This window comes from Cinclus cinclus, chromosome 12, assembly GCF_963662255.1.
Source record: "Cinclus cinclus chromosome 12, bCinCin1.1, whole genome shotgun sequence".
Lineage (NCBI taxonomy): Eukaryota > Metazoa > Chordata > Aves > Passeriformes > Cinclidae > Cinclus > Cinclus cinclus.
Genome location: NC_085057.1, coordinates 18,235,400 through 18,254,110, shown reverse-complemented (window position 1 = coordinate 18,254,110; position 18,711 = coordinate 18,235,400). Strand labels below are relative to the sequence as shown.

General features: G+C 43.5%; 1 protein-coding gene across 7 annotated transcripts in view; it reads right to left on the bottom strand.

Moving 5' to 3' along the window:
• FAM120A (family with sequence similarity 120 member A) overlaps positions 1–18,711 on the bottom strand; it is a 49,068-nt gene that overhangs the window by 3,655 nt on the left and 26,702 nt on the right. For 4 of the 7 annotated variants that reach the window (XM_062500971.1, XM_062500973.1, XM_062500972.1 and 1 more), the window contains exons 10-17: positions 17,469–17,643; positions 10,872–11,121; positions 9,999–10,113; positions 8,312–8,521; positions 7,278–7,461; positions 6,269–6,406; positions 4,698–4,839; positions 830–926 (exon numbers count right to left, since the gene is read on the bottom strand). In XM_062500971.1, the coding sequence (XP_062356955.1) occupies positions 830–926; positions 4,698–4,839; positions 6,269–6,406; positions 7,278–7,461; positions 8,312–8,521; positions 9,999–10,113; positions 10,872–11,121; positions 17,469–17,643 (1,311 nt within the window). Of the gene's footprint in view, positions 1–829; positions 927–4,697; positions 4,840–6,008; positions 6,443–7,277; positions 7,462–8,311; positions 8,522–9,998; positions 10,114–10,871; positions 11,122–17,468; positions 17,644–18,711 lie in introns of those variants that run through there. The other 3 variants (XM_062500970.1, XM_062500975.1, XR_009933576.1) reach the window with 3 other exon arrangements.

The following is an 18,711-nucleotide window of genomic DNA, read 5'->3' as shown; positions in this document are numbered from 1 at the left end:
ATTTTTACATCTGTAAAACAGTAAGTCTTACGGCAAGTTAACAGTTGCTTCATTATCTACTGGAGAACATTCTCTTTTTTACTGTCTTGACACCTGAAAACACCTCCCTACTCTCAGGTCTCCCTGACAAATGGCATGTCCATGTGACATATTTATTGTGGAAGTATTTTCAACTATTTACTACTCATTCATCCAAACTGCATAGCAGCCAAAACCATGGAAAAGGGAGGAAAACAACTCTGAAAGCAACTGGAATCTCATACAGATCAGCAGTCTGCCTCAGCTATATTTGAAGGATCCATGGAACAGACAGAAGTCATGATCCATGGACGCTTTGTAGGGTATCACCAGGAAGGAACCTGCATGCTCAGGGGGAAAGGCTGCTCTGCTATTCCCAAGAAGTTTAGAGCGACCTCTTAGATCTGGAGCATGGCAGCAGCAAAGATCCTTCACTGCTACAAACTTTCCTTCATGAGGTTTGGACCATGGTCCCAGAAAAGAATTGGGAAGAGTGAGGGCAGGAACAGAACTGCTAATTTGTTTCAGCTTTGTATTTCTCCCATTTTCTAAATTTTCTTCTATTCCCATGGCTGGTTACAGCTGTGTAGGCACAGGATTCATGTCAAAATACATTCTTCCACGTCTGTCTTTAGAAGCAAAGTTTGCTTTAAGTGAGCTGTGACACCAGCCTGTCCTGTCACCGCTGTGCAGCTCACAGCTTCCACGGTCGCCAGAAACACTTGTAGCTGTTAAAGTGGTGCTGGTCTGGAGTCCAGCCCAGCCCAGCCCGTCACAGAGAGTGCTGCAGTCAGGCACATGGCTTCATTACCTGAATTGCTCCCTGGCTTTTATAACCTCGCCCATAGTACCTTCCACCTCTTCCAAAAGTTCTTATCACTGGAGTGGAGATAACTCCTCTAGGACGCCTGTAGGGGTGGGGCAAGGGGAGAAAATGAAATACAGATCAGTTTTGGTTACAACTGCTTTACATTTAGTTCTGCTGGAATATTACTTCCCTAGCTTTACTGTCTAGTGCCTATCATCAATACAGCTTTGAAGAGGCAAGATGCCTAATTCTGAATTGCAGGGTTCCACTGCTTGCAATTGGATAGACCCAACAAACCTTTTGGGTCTGGAGCAATAAGATGTCTCTTTCTAGATTTCCTTTCTCAAGAAAAAATAAATTATACTTTCAAGCTTTGCAGAAACATTTTCAAATGTGTCAAATTATCCTCATGGCACTTTAAAACCAGAGCTCAAAATATGTTCACCTTACAAAAAAACAGCAATTTGAACCACACAGAAAGCCATTTCCCCCAATAAATAGCAGTTCCCAATGTAAAATGAGACAGACAGGATCTGGTAAAAGAAAGTGAGGCAGAATTTTAAAAATTGTGTCGGTACAAAATTATCTAAGAAACTGAGGGAATAAAGGAGTTTTGCCTGTTTCTGGCATGTGGCAATTGATAAGCTGGGATGCTTTCCAATGGAGACTTCCAACTTAGACACATTAGGTGGTGATTTTTGGTGTAATTCAGTACAGACTACATCAGATGAAACCAAACTTCTTCACCTTGGTCTCAAGTTGTGCCAGGGGTGGTGGGCTTAGATTATATATATCTGGAAAAATTTGTTCACAGAAAGGGTTGTCAAGCCCTGGCGCAGGCCCAGGGCAGTGCTGGAGTTACCATTCTGGAACTGCTCACAAAACACATGGATGTGGCACTTGGGGATATGATTTAGGGCTGAGCGTGGTGGGGGGTACTGGGTTGACAGTTGGACTTGATGATCTTAGAGGTCTTTTCCAACCTCAGCAATTCCAGGATTCAGCTACAACTGCTTCAATTCCAACAGCTGCAGAAAGTGAACTTCCCAATCATTATGCCAAGAACACTGTACTAAAAAAATCCTTGTTTTCTTTACTAGAAATACTGGACTGCTCTAGAAGCCTGGGAATGCCCTGTGCTTGCTGTGGATGTGCCTACTGATACTGGGAGGCGCTGGTGTGACACCTGACCCCACTGGGGCTGGCTGGAACAGCTGGCTGCTGCTCAGCTCCCTGAGCTGAGTGAGGCTGAACTGCCCAGGGGAACAGCACTCTGGCCCCTAGTCTCCTCTCACATGCTGTGAATTCCCACACTGGGCATTAAGAAATCAAATTCTGGGGTTTAGAAGCAACAGCAGAGAATGAAGAGAGAGGAACTGTGGTCTGCATGTGAATCCCTCTTGCCGTGTTCCCTTCTTGCCAACCCTACTGTCCCTCTTTTTACCAGGTCAAAGCGTGTCCTTCAAGGAGCTGAAAAAAAACTTGCCCCCTCAGAAAATCACACTAAATACACTAATGGATTGAGGCCAGTACAAAACAGCTGGTATAATTTTACACAATAAGAACATCCAAGCTCAGCATTGCAGAGACATGAGGCAATGGGGTGAACAAGCCTGACTCAATCCCCTCTGCTGAAAGAGATAAAAACGGAATACAAGTATGCAAAACTGTGCCATGAATTGAGACAACCTGCTATGCTGTTTCCCAGTTGTGACCTTTGGTAGGAAATAACCTCTGTCAACATGAATCTGTTGTTAAAGCACCGGAAATGAGGGAAAGGTTCTTCCCCAGAGGGTTCTGGGCACTGCCCAGGCTCCCCAGGGAACGGTGACATTCCTGAGGCTACCAGAGCTCCAGGAGCCTTTGGACACTGCTCCCAGGGATGTGCAGGGTGTGACTGCTGGGGTGTCTGTGCAGGGCCAGGGATTGGACTCCCATGATCCTTGTGGTTCCTTTCAAACTCAAAATATTCTATGGTTCTGTGATTCTGTCTTCAGGCAGAACCCTTTAAGTGAGCATGTTTTCCTATTGGTTCTACTTTAGTACCAACTGACACAACAAACAGGTAAGCTGCCTGCAGTCATCTTCCCTCTGGCCTACTCTAGTAACTCTGCATGTGACCAATGCCCTGTCAGTGCTGATCTGATGGAGGTTGGAAGATCTGGCATTGATAGTTTTCCCATCTCTCTGGGGTGACAATCTGCACCTAAACCTTACTGCTTTAAGACAGTACCTCCAATAAAAAGAAACTTCAGGCACTTTATCTCAAATTGAAATCTACTACTGAAGAATCACATTTCTCTGTCATAAAGGTACTGGCAGGAGCAGCAACACCCTTTCAGTGATCTGTTCACTTCCCAGGTGAGGAGGGTTCTCAGTTCCCTGCTACTGATGTTCTATGTGAATTCAGGGATTTCCCTCTACAGCAGATGAAGGAACTTCTATCCTGTGTGGATGTAACCCAGCTCTGAGCCCCAGGGTGCCCACAGACCCTGCTCAGGGTGCTTTGGCAGGACACCAGCCATCACCATCCCCATACAGAGTGCAGGTCACTGGGAGAAGCAACCAGCTTCTGTTCATGTATCCTCATGAAAAACAGAACTGATAATCATCCAAGAGCCTAATTTCAATGGTGAAAAAGGTTATTTTATCCCCGGTACCCAAGCAAACCTCATGCCTCTCTACCTTGGCCCACTCCCACTGTCTCCAGATGCTGCTCTGGATCAGCACAGGGCTCCCCAAACCTCTCCATGCCTGCACAGGTGCCTGACCATTGTCTGATACACCTAAAACTACACTTAAGTGTTCTCTTTTGGCAGCTGGATCTCATTCTAGAGTACTGGGCAGTCCAAGCTAAATGGGATCCCCTCCAAGGTTCTGCTCTGCTGCCAGTGAACCTGCTGACATTTGTTCCCACTGCTCCTGCCTGTCCCTGGCCCCACATTCACCTCCCATCCCAGGGCTTCAGATTAACCCAGCTCCTCACTCAGCCCAACATGACAGGCATTCCAACAGCTTTGGCTGACTCCAGCATGAAGCTTCATAGTACACACTGGTGTAAATTAACAGATAGATTAAATCCATGCAGTGCAGACTTTCACACTGCTGCTCCCTAGCTCAAGGTGACAATATATCCATCAGCTTTAGTCCACTCCTAATACAGACAGACACAATACATAAATCATGTTACTTTAGGATTGTCTCCTGTAATAGACACAATCTTTATGAAAGATAGAGAGAGTTTGGTATGGCACAGAACCAGAAAGCCTATGGAAAAAACCAGAATCTTAAAAGTAACAAACTAGGTATTTTTGTAATAAAGTACTTGGTTTTCAGACATGTTGTGCACTTGGAAGAGCTGAAGAAATGAATATTCTTTTAAGTACACTTCCATCACGACTGTAACAGAGAACTATTAAACGCAGGAATGTCCTTCAGGTGTTTTCTGCTTCACAGGATTACATAATGTAGTCACTAAAACTGCCATCATGCTTCTTAATAAATGTCCTTCCACAGAAAAGAAAGGAATTGTATGTAATGCAATGGTTTCATGGGAAAGTCCTGAAGTAATCTCCTCAAGCAAAACCAACCTCTGTGTGTCTATATCTCTATCTCTAACTGAGTATGAATTTTATTTGCACATAAGAATGCTTATACATATATATGTCTATATTTGTAGAGACAAATAACTGGTGAAAAGCACCTTAAAAGGAATGCCAACGTTTTTCTTGAATTTTCACTGGGTATAATTGACCCTACGTGTCCTAAAGTGTGTCATATACAATCTACCACCTCCAACTTTTCCCCGTTTCCCTTGTTTCCCCAATCATTAAATCCCACATGAGAAGCACATTCCGAGGCTGGCACTTACCCTCTGGCTGGTCCTCCCACGGACACCACCTGCAGAGGAAATGGCCCTCTCCCCCCTCGTCCACGTCTGCTTCCAGCCCAATGGCCGACTACAGTGCCGGCAATTTCAAGTTTTCCTCCCTGAGAAGGAATAGGTTGGACTCCTGCACATAAAAGCAAAACCAAACTTTGATCTTCACAATCATCACAATAAAGTTCCAAATGAATGGAAAGCTGATTTGCCCTGATTTCACCACATAACCCATTTCCTCTATGGATACTGTGAGGTTATTGATCATTTTGCAGTATTCCAGAAGTGCTGGAATTCCAAGAGCCTGTTTCACCCTCTCCCCTTTTTAAAAATAGATATGAATTCTGAAGAGAAAAATGACCTGACACGAGTGCTTCAGTTTCAGTAATTAAAAATATACCTGAGATAAACCTCAAGAAACCAGAGAAATTTTATAAGCTGGTTGAAGATTGGTTTTTTCCTGCATTCCTAAAGAAGAAGGAATTCTTGCAGGTTCAAGACTCTTTTTAGCCAACAGCAAGTATCAGTATAGACCACACAGATTATACTGGCAATAAAGAACTTACTAGGCTGGATAAACTGTACTAACACTAAGCTGCTATGAAAGCTTAGCATTCAAACAGATCTGGTTTAAAAGGTGGGTTTATCATTCCCCCTCCAAGAAGGCAGCTAAAATTACAGTTGTCTTAAGATGCAACTATAGCTTCTGTTCAAGTTGCTCATGTCTTTATCCTAAGTCAGCTCTGGGGCACAATATGTATTTCAAGAAATCCAGGTATGTGAACTGAGCAAGATGTTACTGGTAAGACCATCAGCACCAAAAGGATTAAACCACAGCGTTTACGCAGCCATAATTAGTCTCCAAATGTTAACAGGCTGGGAACTACACTACTGATTACATCCAGAAGGTTCCTACTTCCCTGTGCAAGTCCTTCAGCTCCAAATGCAGATGGTTTGCAGGGCTAGAGTTATTCACACACGAAGCATTAGAGGCTTGTTTGCTGTCAGGATAAAAGCTCAGAGGCCAGAAAGAATAGCTAAATACGTGGGAAAAATTTACCCTGAACAGGTTTCCATCATCCCACATCATACAGGAAGTGAGCAATGAGCACACAGGCAGGGAAGTAAATTCCACTCCTGTGTCCACACCAGCACTAATGCAAGCAAGAAGGGCTCAGCATGAATAACAAAGTCAGTCATTTCTATACTGGGTCTTTGCAAATAGCTCAACTGTCCCCAGATTTTGGAAAATCCCTGTTAATACAGAGGCAGAGGCCAGTGGGTTACAGATGCCCTCTTCACCTGTGGGAGCACAGGAGACAGTCTGCCCACTGGGTTTCGGGCTCTCCTGTCTTTGGAGGAGGTTTCTGGCATGAGGAGGGCTGGCACTAGGGGCTTGCGGCAGGGACGGGAGCAGGGCAGACAGCAGCCGGGCAGGCTCTAGAGAGGGAAGCTGAGACAGTTAGGGAGACAGGGAGTCAGTAGGAAAGCCTCAGACCAACCCGTACAGTGGAGGAAGCCATTGCCAGAAGCTCTAAGAAAAGGGGTTTGGGTATAATTACCGCCCTGAAACTTGCTAGTCCTGTTGCTGTCATTGCCAGAGAAGGCTCCGGAGTGTCCTGCCGCTGCCGCCACCCGGAAGGCCCGGTAAGCGCCTGTGGCTACTGTTTCCCCATAAGGGCCTCCGAAGCCATAGACTCCTGTTAGACCCAGGGTAAAGAAAGACAGGGGAAAAGCTGTGAGGGGGCCGGGCAACCAGGAAGGCCTCAGCAGACAGGTTGCTGCCTCCTTCCACCCTTTCTAGAGCCAGGAGGGAGGGCTGCGCTCCCACGGGCTGGGCTCCTGTGGGCGATGCTGCAGCACTGCCAAGGGAGCCCTGGCCAAAGGTGTCCTGCTGCCTCGGTCAGCAGGAAGCCTCTGATCCCAAGGGCAGGCCTCCGGGCTTGGAATGGGATCCCAACTTCTGTGGTATTGTAAAGGCTTGCAACAATTTTTCGGCAGTGAGCTCTAGTGGCTACAGTCATGGCACCCCTAGAATGCCTGTGTCCAGCATCCATACACCTATGGGCCTTAGTACAGACAGATTTTGAGGAAGGGGGCAATTCTAGGAACAGCCTGGAATGGTTATGTCAGTATTTACACTTGAGGGTGCCAGTGGTTATATGACTGTAGCAAAACACAGAGGAGTGGGGAGGGGGAAAGGTTGTCTTCAGCCCTGACAGTAAACTGTCTCTGCTAGATTAGAAATGTTTTGATCTAATTTACTGTGCAAAACAGAGCTTTTTCATACTACCCAGTGTCAATCCATTCCTCTTTTTTCTAGCTCTACAATATCAGTAAAAATATTTTGATCTGGCACAGTTACTAAAATCCTGATGAAAATGCTCAGCAATACAACACATTCCATATCCCTGGGCTAATAAAAGCAACCCCAAAATACAGTGATTGGCACATGCCAACACAAGCTGACCACTTGCTTTCCTGTATTTTCCCTATGAAAAGTACCAGGGTTGGTACTTTTGGGAATGTGCAATGTAAGGTAATGTGCGGCACCGCTGTCCCATCACTTACCAGCAAAGCCTCTCCCCCTGCCCTGAGGTGGTGGGACTGGCCCAAAGTGTCGAGGATACATAGAAGCTGGATAGAAAGGCATGGCAGGTGGAGGTGGGAAAGGGAGAGGATGGTTCTGCCTGGAGAAATTTAATCCTTCTAGGATGCTCTGACGCATCTTTTCAACCTTGGCTGCCTGCTCAGCCTAGGAATAAAGAGAAGGTCACTGAGGGACATTAAAATTCTCATTTCAACTGCATAAAGCTACATTTACACAACAAATTCAAAGGAAAACACAAAATAATAGAGGAGTAGAGACAGAATCATCATCCCAAACCTGGATTGCAAACCAGAGTCTGTGCATACAGGCTGAAACAGGGCCAGAGGGTAACAACCCTGAGAGGGGCCACAGCCACCATTGGTAGCAAAGCTAGGATCAGCTCCAAGTGACCTCAAGTCACAAAAAAAGAAGAGATACAATTTCATACCTTCCAAAAGGTTAAAAACAAAAAAGTTTGAGTTATTCAGTAAACTGTTTCATCAGTTTCCTGGTTTCACCGGTGCATAGTAACTTTGCATGATTTGGCTAACATGAAAAACTACTTCATTCGTATTTTAAGATGGTTCTAAGAAATGTGAAAGATTCTGAGTTGAGGACCCCAAGAATGACTTCACAGTCTGTAAAATCAAGTTAGAAATCACTAATTTTCTTCCACTACAAGCCCAGTGCACCTTAGTCCTTTGGACAGTGACCCAAAAAAGGTGGGACTTGAACAAATGAGCAGAGTTTCCAATTTGGCCATTCATCACATCAGCGCTTCCATTTCCAGAGAGGAAAAAAAAATTTAATTCAAGCTGATGCCTTTTCTTCCAAATCTACCCAAATGCCATCCTATCATCAAGAAATAAGGAACTAAAGAGCAAACCCCACCAATGAGCCATTCCCCTCATATTTGCCTTTAAAAGCAGACATGATACATCAGGTGAATGATGACAACCCTTGTCATGAAACCCTTGTGGGCACACCACCTCCATCACCCTGCACAATTACACACCTGACCATCACAGAGGTCGATGAGCGGAACTTTCTCCCGGCTTGCTTTGATGAGCTTGGTCTGGAACAATTTCCCATCAAAATACATCCAGGGACAGCAGTGCTCCCATGGAATCGGCTGTCCACAGGCGTCATTGGCAAAAAGAGCCATGTCCACACCACTCATAAAGAGAGCAGACAGCTGGATTCCGCGGGGATCCAGATTCTCAATCTGTTCAAAAACCGAGTAAATAGAGTAAGACCACAATGAGATGTAATTCAAAGTTATTCCAATAGTTACATTCTTTTCAAAACTCTTGCAGAAAGAGGGATTTTAAAAGGTCATCCAGACTTTCACAGGTTTGAGCAGAAGAATGCACCGGAACCTCTCACTTTGCAGAACTGCCATCTTCAGAAAAGCTGTGATCCCATCTACCTGCTCTGGAGACCAGAGATAAACACAAACCCCTATTTTCTCAACATGAAGTGCAAGAAACTATTTCTGAAAACACTTATAGGAAATCAACAGTAGAAATGTCATTTAAAATTTTATTCCAAATAATTAAGTACTTCTGAGATGTGTGGTAGAACATCTCAGGTATGAGCTCAATGCAAAATTCCATTTTTTTCCCATGTAACACATTTTCTTCTGAACTCCTTCATAATGGACTTTCTATTAGTTTGAGTCAAGATTTTGCTTTAAGAACACATCTCTTAATAACAAAGTAGTGTGTGCGCACACAACAGCTTTATTTAGGATGCAGGATTGGGACACTAAGGTAGAATTAAACAGTGAATAATAAGTAGTGGTCAAAGGAAAAAGGATTTTCTTGCAGCAAGTGTATTTTTAGCTCTGGCATAAGAAAATATCACTACTGGTGTTCTCTGAAATACTTCTCAAAATATCAGCCCTTGCTTGGGAACATTTTTAAGACCTTGGTATTAAATTTTAAAATTAAACTCCATTACCACCTTCCTTATGCATAAGCAACCTTTAAGAGCCCGAAGACTCTCCCGCTCATTTTGCAGATACATGGCTGGGTTCAAATTCAGCTGCTCTTTCTGTCTAACTTCACAAGCTGCTTCCTGTGAAGACAGTAACAAACCTGAGGGGATTACTGCATCTTCTAGCTAACCAACAAATATGAAAGTAATCGGCATTATTCTATGTATGATTGGAAAATAAAACAATTACTATTAAACCAAAATATTATTCCTTTCTTAAGTCTCTAAGAACAGTGATTTTCACAGTGGAGTTTCTTCCTCTTTGCATCAGATCTCAAGAGAGAAGTGAGACTTTGATGACTCTATAATAGATACCTTTGCCAAAAATCTCTAGATGTCATTTACGCTGTGGGCTCACCATCCCTGGAAGTGTTCCAGGCTAGGGTGGACAAAGCTTGGAGCAACTTGGGATAGTGGCAGGTCTCTGCCCATGGCAGGCAGTGGAATAAGATGGGCTTTAAGGTTCCTTCCAACCCAACTCAGTCCGGGATTTTGATTTATTGTGTTGTGTGGAAAATGGACATTGCAGACTACTGCAGTCATCTCTGCAATACTTTAAGCCACTATGACTAGTATTTTAGAAAGTATAGGTGATTGTGCAAGGCTTTGAGTGAGACAGGCACATATAGATCCACCACTACAGTTAACCCCAGATCAGCTGGAAACAAATCTCTTAAATTACGTAAGTTCTTGTTAAGAATTACCTTGAGTTCCTGAAGCTGGTCAGGTTCATAGAGCTTTGGAGACAACGCTTGGGCAAGGAAAGCATCAAGTTCCTGGCGCCGCAGAATGCGCACCCCCGGCCACTGTACCATGTACCTGTGAGGGAAGCATGCCTCAGTCACTGCCTTCTTAATGGACCAGTCAGAAACCACCAATGTATAAACAGGACATGCCACAGGAGAGAATCATGCTGTTCCAGTAAAAAGAGGAGCTTTAAGATACCACTGTTTTTTGCATACTAAGTAGCCTATAAGGAAAAACAGTGTTTTAGTGCTCAAAAGGCAAGATGATGTTAAATAGAATCAAAGACAAATTTACATTTATCATTCTCAAAAATTGCTTAAATTTTGCCATGTGTAAGATGCTAACCTTGAATTCTGAAAGAATTATAAGCAAGTTACATATATAGTCTTAAATAATTACCCCAAATGTAAGCACCTCTCATTCCTCTGTCAATTTTCACTCTGAAAATTAAACAGTTCAGGATTTTGGACCCTGTGACTTTTTCTTTGGAAAGCTGAAAGCCTTTGTTGTGAAACTTCACCCACAGAAGCATCTGAGGCCCCAGAAGTTGTTTTTTTTAAGAGCAAAAGTTGGTTTTGAAGCCTTGAGTACACTAAGAGAAAACTAATTCAAATGATACAACCTCTTTGCAACACAAGACCTTTTTTGTCCTCCCGTCAACCCTTTACAGACTGAAAAAGAACTACACACATGCTTTTCTCTACAACCAAACCAAACCCCCTCTCCCAGTGAGGCTGCAAATATAAGGGTGGTTACTTGAAAGTAACACTTTCTAGAGATCCAGAGTAAAACCTTTCCTCAGTTCTGATGTCCCTGGAGGTGACACTAACCTCAGCACACAGCAGAGCACCATAAGATGAGTGGGCACATTAGTTGGGTTGAGCATTGCTGGTGTGTCTGATCGCATACAGGCCAGGAACGCCCTCATCCGTCGGTTCTTGTCTTCCACGGCTTTGCCCAGCCACAGCTTCTTCAGGTTTGGGCAGGTCCACTCCCTGAATGCGAGGGCTTCCACCAGCTCAGGGGTCTGAGGAGATTTGCCTTTGTAAGCAGCCCATTCCTTAATTATCACTGGTGAAACTGCAGAATGGCAACAGCAGAAAGAAATCAGCCTGACTTAGTATTTAATAGTCCAGCGTTTATTTCAAACTTCATGTGCAAGAGATTCTGATGCAAAAAGCATCACTTTGAGACTGCAATATTGTCTTGGATTACACTGCCAAACTGATAATTCAAACCCTGCATGAAATATCTTTTAATTGTGATTACTTACAAATTAGGGCTGTACAGACATACGTACACTAGGAATGTTCTGCTAATATTTTCAAATGAATATACCACCTAGAGGAAATACATGCACTTTTCTAAAACAAAAAGCACCATTTCCCCTAAAAGTGTTCAGCGCCAGGGTGGACAGGGCTTGGAGAAACCTGGTATGCTGGAATGTGTCCCATCCATGGCAGAGGATGGGAAATGGATGGTATTTAAGGTCCCTCCCAATATAAACCATTCTGTGATTTTAACTTAAAAGTGCAATTTTCCCCTTAAATATCTGTGTGTGATCCTACTGTCCTATCTGACAATACTTGTGTCTGATCAGAAACCTACAGCAAGAAATAAAAACAGTACATGAACACCAACATATTCCATAGGTGGTATTTTAAGAACAATATGATCGTAGTGATTTTATTTGAATCGTATTTAAATCTGGTATTATTATACTGTTACAGTTCAGCTACTGCAATGGAATGAGATCTCAAATATAGGCAGGTGTGGAGTTCTTCTCCATAAAAATTTTAAAAAACGTTACTTTACATAAGCTTTCCCATTTATCAGTATGCAGACTATTCACTACACATTGCTGCTAAATCATCTCCCTTATTCTGTTTGAAGACAACCAGAACAGAATACAAGTTCAAGTCAAGGCTGAGTGTTGGGGGTTGGTTTTCCCTTTTATCTGTGTGGAACTTACCCCATTGTCATGCTAAGATACCTGTTGACTAGGCCCTGGTGGCAAGGGGGAAACCCCTGGAGATCCAGAAAGCCAGAAGAAGAGATGGAAGGCACCGGCTCTCCCCATTTTTCCAATGGAATCGGAGGAGAACGATCCCCGCTGTTCCATCCTTGCCATCCCAGCGCCGGGAGGCATCCTCACTGCTGTCAGACCCTGCACTGCTGCCTTCTGCTTTAACCTGCCATCATCCAGCACTCTGCTGAGCATCGGGACCGACACCGTGAGCGGAGGGGTCTGTCCTCCAGTCCTCCCCCACCTGGGACGGCACCGCCATCCCCCCCAGACCTCCTGTGACTGTGTGGAACCGATCCTGCCCCCACCGCTGGCAACTGCAGTGCAGGGAGAGGGTGCCTGCAGCCAAAAAAGGACTGGGACTGAGTTACTGTTCTGTTTGTTGCTAATTTCATAGCTGTGGTTGTTTCTTTTGTTTGTCTTGTTAGATACATTAGTCAAGAACTGTTATTCCTATCTCCATGTCTTTTCCTTAATTCCAAAGCCATAATAATTTAGAGGGAGGGGGGGATTACACTCTCCATTTCAAAGAGAGGCTCCTGCCTTTCTTAGCAAATACCTGTCTTTCAAACCAGGACACTGAGACACGATACCTCTGGCCGTGGAGCAATCCCAAGCCTGACACAGTTACAGCGTGCCTGCACCCTTCTAACTCTGAGCCAGCTATGCAGTGTGGAAAGGTTCAAGGAACTTGTTAGCGCAGGTTCAGGTTACAGCCCAGGGAGAAGAAGCCCAGAGGGAGCCCAGACCTGCTCTTTCTGCTGCAAATCTACTGCATAGAGCCCAGGGAATGCATCCCACCAGTGCCAGTACAGGCCTGACGGCTACAAAGCCTCCTTCAGCTATGAGGCAGCAGCCTAATGTGTGATTCTAGAGTCAGGGGCAGCCAAACCACAGCAGAGTTGATGGTCAGGATTTAAGAGAAAAACTCCGGAACACCCCCAAAAGAGCTCTCCTGCTTTTCAGGAATAAACCCAGCCCAGCATTACAGTTACTCTTCATAGTGCTCAGGGAAGTTTTACAAAGATCACAGGCAGCAATGCAAATAAACATTCTGATATACTTAGTTGGTTGCCTCACTATAAAATCATGTTCTATTTTGGTTGCTCCCAGGTTTTATACACCACTGCACTCTAAAGTTGGGCTCTAACAGCCAACAGAGCTACCTTTCCTGGGCGCACAGGCTCATCTTTTTGGGTTTCTCTGCTTGCTTAGGCCCAGAACAGCAAACACAAATAAAAATATGTATTTTATGTGTGCTTTCAGACCCTTCTGAAATTGCTTTAGATATCAGAAGCAAAGCTGTACACACCACCAGTGTTTCCCCAATGTTTCTTTCAATTTCACTGAACACAAAGACCTTAAGTTTGGAAGACGGGAATGTTTTAGGTCTCTATTTTCCACCTTATGTTTCAACATTCAAACACAGTTCAATGCTTTCAATCTGTGGATGAGAACTTCCATGGCCCTGTGATATGAAAGCCACAGGAAGAATACCTCAGCCAATTCTTCAGTCACATGCTACAAAGGTCATGCTAGAGATGCACACTGCCTTCTATGTGGTGCACAATAATAATAATAATAATAATAATAATAATAATAATAACAACAACAACAACAACAACAACAACAATACCCCTAGAATGTCAGGAATAGAAACAGACATTAAAGCCCACCTTGTTCCATCCCCTGAAGTGTCAGGGTAACCTGTGCTGGGGCATCACCACTCTCACAAGGAAGAACTTCTTCCCAATATTCCATATTTGCCCTCTGGAGGCAATTCCCCTTGTCCTGCCACTGCAGGCCTCTAGGAGTCCCTTTAGGTACCAGAAAGGGCTCTATTTTCCTTGTAGCCTTGTCTTCTCCAAGCTTAAGAGTCCTCCCAGAGTGTCTCCACAGCACAAATGTTCCAGCCCTCAGTACATCTTCATGGCCTTCTCTGGACTTGCTCCTGCAGGTCCATGCCCTATGCTGAGGACCCACAGCTGGGTGCAGGTAACCATGCTTCTTGCAGAAAGGTTTTACACAAAGGTCCATCAAGAGGGTTGGAATACAGTTTCCTCTCAGAGTGATGGGGATGAGGAATTGCAGCTGAATCCATTAATAAGCAACTCTAGCACTGTCCACCCAAAATTAGCATTTAACCTAACAGATGAACCCAGGACTTGTCCATATTCACTTATTTCTCCAGAGCATTTCTTAAACTTTTGAAAAATCTCCACTGAGATTGGTGCCAAACTCACTGCATCCTCAGCTGCCAGAATCACAGGATGTACGAAAATTCCTCCTATGACTTTCACTGAGAAATGACCAGTGCCTATCCTAAAAACTACCATCGACTACAAGAAGGATCAGCATGTTCAGCCCCATTACCATGGTGATTATACTGTTTTCACATACCAAATCTCATCCTACTACTTATCAGGTCGTTTGAATACTCACAGAAGCCCAAAGCACCACACAATCTATGGACCTTTGCTTTCAACAGTGCCTTCATGACACGCTAAGGTTAATCCAAGCAAAGAGGGTCAGCATCAGCCTGCACAACAGTAACCTGCTTGATGAACACCTGAGTGCCATTACGGGCTCTGAAGGCACCAGCCACAGCATCCCAGCAGAGCTCTGCCAAGCACAGCTCCAGTGGTTCTGGTCTAATTGATTAACTGTGATTTTTAACCTTACAATCCTTCCTGACAGCACGGCTTGAGCTCAGCACACTTAATTTTGCATGAGGGCTACTGCCCAAGAGGCACGGCTTTCCTCTTGGCAGGGCCGGTGCCGGCTGAGTACATCTGTGATGGGAACAGCACGTCACAAGGTGGCTGTGCCTAAAATAACAAACCCTGGGATCCAACCAGGAGCTCTGACAGCTTGTGCAAGTGTGCCTTTTGCCACTGAGCCGAAAGAGCAGATGGTTTCACTACACACATGTATTTATAAGGACACAGAAATAACCCATTTCAGAGGTTGACAAGTAGAGCAAGGGAGACCCTTGGTTTGTACCCCTTGCAAGGGAAGGGAAGCATGGTCAGCACCATGCCCTTGGCAGCCAAACACCATCAGGCACTCTGTCAGCATCCCCTGACAGCATCTCCTGCCCTCTGGGAGCAGAAATATGGCCATGTACAGCAAAGACTTTCACTCAGCAGACACTGATCGCTGAAGAACCCCACTGACTGCTGCTTCTGTTGTTTCTCATTGACTTTTAAACTTCATACAAAAGATAATGATTTAGGAAGACAAAAAGCCACCTATTTCATGAAAGATCCATTCTCTTGCCGTCCATATATATTTAGCAGTAATCCTGATGTGTCAGTTTATTATGCATTTTTCCCAGTTTCCCACAACCCTCACATGCAATATCCTTACCAATTATTCAGGCACTATTATTAAGTTGCCAGTGTTTGGTTTGTGCAACAAAGATGACAGGATTTTAGATACTAATATTCATTACCTTTATACATAAATTTTAAGGATCATTTACATTTCTTCAGAAACTAATTTCTTAATTCTCTTAACATATCTTAATTCCTAGATTTTCTCTTAATTGTCTTCATTACACCATTTCATAACTTACTCATTTTTGGGAGCAGCAAAAAAATTTAGATACTGGAGGAGACTGAGCATCACTAGATCGTTATAGCCTGGGTGCTCAGAAAAATTAGAGAAGACTAACCAGTGCTTCAGACACTCTTCTCTCCTTACATCTTGCACAGACTGCTCAAGTCTTGCCGCTTTGTAAGAGAGCCAACCAAAATAAAGGTGTTCCTGCACCTTTACACCAGAGCCCTTTCACACCCCACACCTGCAGAGCAGCCCAAATCCATCTTCACCAACACTGCCAGCTTTGCAGCGAAGCAAGGAACTTTTGGGTGTATGTTCAAATCAATTTCTGCTTTTTTAAGGGCTTGGTCAGTCCTAAGCTAGAAGTAGGTCAGTAGCTGAATGCATCCCGCAGCAGGACTTGCCAGAGATTCCGTAACTAAACCAAGTCAGCAGCAGTGTGCTTACCCTCCACTGAGAATAAACTCTGGAAAGAAGGATAAATGAAGAGAAAATAGAGATTATATAGGCTTCCCCAGTAGCGTACAGAGAACATTCTAGGTTTACAAGATTAACCTGAAGCAGACCTCCAGCGCTCAGCCACTTCACCAAAAGAAGGCTGTAGTATGCTTTTCAGGACAGAATTCTCATGAGGATAAATGACAACTGCAAATAAAATCATCGTTTTAATCCTGAAATGACCTTGTAACCCAAAATACCATTATGTTGTGTGAGTTTTAAGGAGTAAGAAGTTTGTGAGTAGGTGTGCTGAGGTATTATTTCAAGCAGGGATTTATATACTGATTCCTACAAAGTAACTGGCAAAGACAAACAGTTTTTCAAACATCATTGGGAGATTATCACCTTCACTACAAATACACAAAAACATTTCCCTGTCACAAATGGAAAGAGCAAAGGGAGTGAATATAAAGTTTACAACTGATACGTATTTTTATCCTTTTACACTTGAAGCCTGTGAATGATGATTTCGTACATTTTGAATATCTGATTCTTAAACTTAGCATAGTAACAGCATACTCCTACATTTAAACACTTGTGATCTTGTTGCTGTACACTGAATGCTTCAGCATTCCTGTAACCTTTATAAGCTGCTACTGCAAAGTTCAGTCATTTCCTTGTATGTATTCATTATAACAAAAACACTCCAGAACGAGGACTAGAACGGCAGTAATTCCTGGAAACTGAAGACTTAAAAAGACAACTTTCAGATTAATGAGAAGAATAACATCCCTATCTCTGAATAAGTCAAAGGATCTTTTGACAAGGCTGTCTGCCAAAGTTAAATCTGTCTTCACCCAGGTTTACCTTTAGCTACATTACACCCTGATTTCTGGGGTTTAAACTAAGTTCTTACATGCCAATACCTGAAGGACACAAGACACTTGCAAACTTCCCTGAGGTACCTTCAGGGACACATACAGGAAGCCAGGGCAAGTTAACCTGCACACCTGTCATTTTTGAAAAAAGCAGGCAGATTTGTATGTGTGTACAGAGAATAGAAGTTTACTAAACTCCAGTTCTGCCATACACAGAAATGACATCACAAGTTGGCATCACTCACTGCAGGTCTGGCAGCAGCTTAAGCAGACATTCAAAACCAAACCTCAGAGCTTGCTTAGAAATGGCAGGATTTAGAGTTCTTAAACTACGATAGGAAATAAGATTTCAAATTAACATCTTTTTCTCTTATCCATGGCATCAAATAGGCCTGAAATTCCTCTGGCACCAGCTACCCTGACAGGATCTTAGCAACAATTCCCATTCACACCACGGTACAAGTGGCTCTGAAACCACAGCAAAAGGAAGAGGAATAAAGCATGGGTTCTGTAGTACGTACATTCTGGTGGAAGTCTGTTCTTTCTGAAAGCAAGCCTTTCAGTTTTCTTTCTGTTTTCTGCCAAACTAAACAGGACTCCGTAAACATACTGACGCACTGGCCTATACAAGAGAGCAGCAGGAGGCAAGTCTTTGTTGGCTTCATCTTCTATAGAAACAGCGATTTTGATTTCACCCTTTGGCATGAAAGAAAGCAGAGAAATATGACATGTTACAGTGAACAAAAAGCATTCAGGTATGCATGGGAACCCAATCCAACCGTAACACATGTCAGCTAGTCAAGACAAATGTGATTCAGTAGTAAAGTGGATCTCAGCTCAGGGAAGGATTATTTCAGCCTGCTTCATTTTCTCCAGGTTCTGTTGCTTTCCTCTCTCCCTTCTCCATGACACACATATTTGTCTGGACTAGCTACATGTGAGGATTAACTAAATATTGGTCTTTTAATATAGGCATTTGGAAAAACAGTCCACATGGCAATAGAGCAATGTGCTTTTAGACAGCCAAAGCACATTTGAAGCTGATCTAGATTTCAGGCAGTTATTTTAAAACATATTCATGCTGTTTAAAAACATCAGTGACTTTTTGCTGCACGATTTGAAACACTATTGGGGACTCACTGTAAAAAACAATGCATGAGCACACCTGGACAAAAACCACCTAAATGGGAATCATTCCAGTAAGGCTGAGTTTGAATACACATGTAAATACACATGTAAAAATTTAGCATTTTATACCTTTTTATGCCTCTTATACCTTTTAGGAAAAAAATGAAAGACCCTTCCAACATCTTCTCTGAAAACAGCAACAGTTTGCTATAACTGCACGTCCAAATATGTTAAGATATTCCTGGAAAATGACTGACTGAACTGTCCTCAAAAACCAACCTTCATTTTTAACACTCACAAGAAAACACGCCATTGTGCTACTTTCTTGTAAAAAAAAAAAAAAAAAACTATTTAAATAATTCCAGTGATGAATCCTGAAGGTGACACCTTGAAGTGGTTACATTAGGATATTGCCAGGTTTAACCCAGACAACACTACCTCAGGTGTAAGGTCATGTCTCAAATGTCTCTCTCAATAACAGCAACATAACCTGGAACATGTACCTATTTCTAAAGAATACTCATAATTCCACCACAGGGTTCAACAGCTCTGTCCTTGGGTCACAACAGCCCCTGCAGCTCCAGGCTGAGCCAGAGGGGCTGGAAAGGGCCCGGCAGGAAAGGCCCTGGCAGTGCT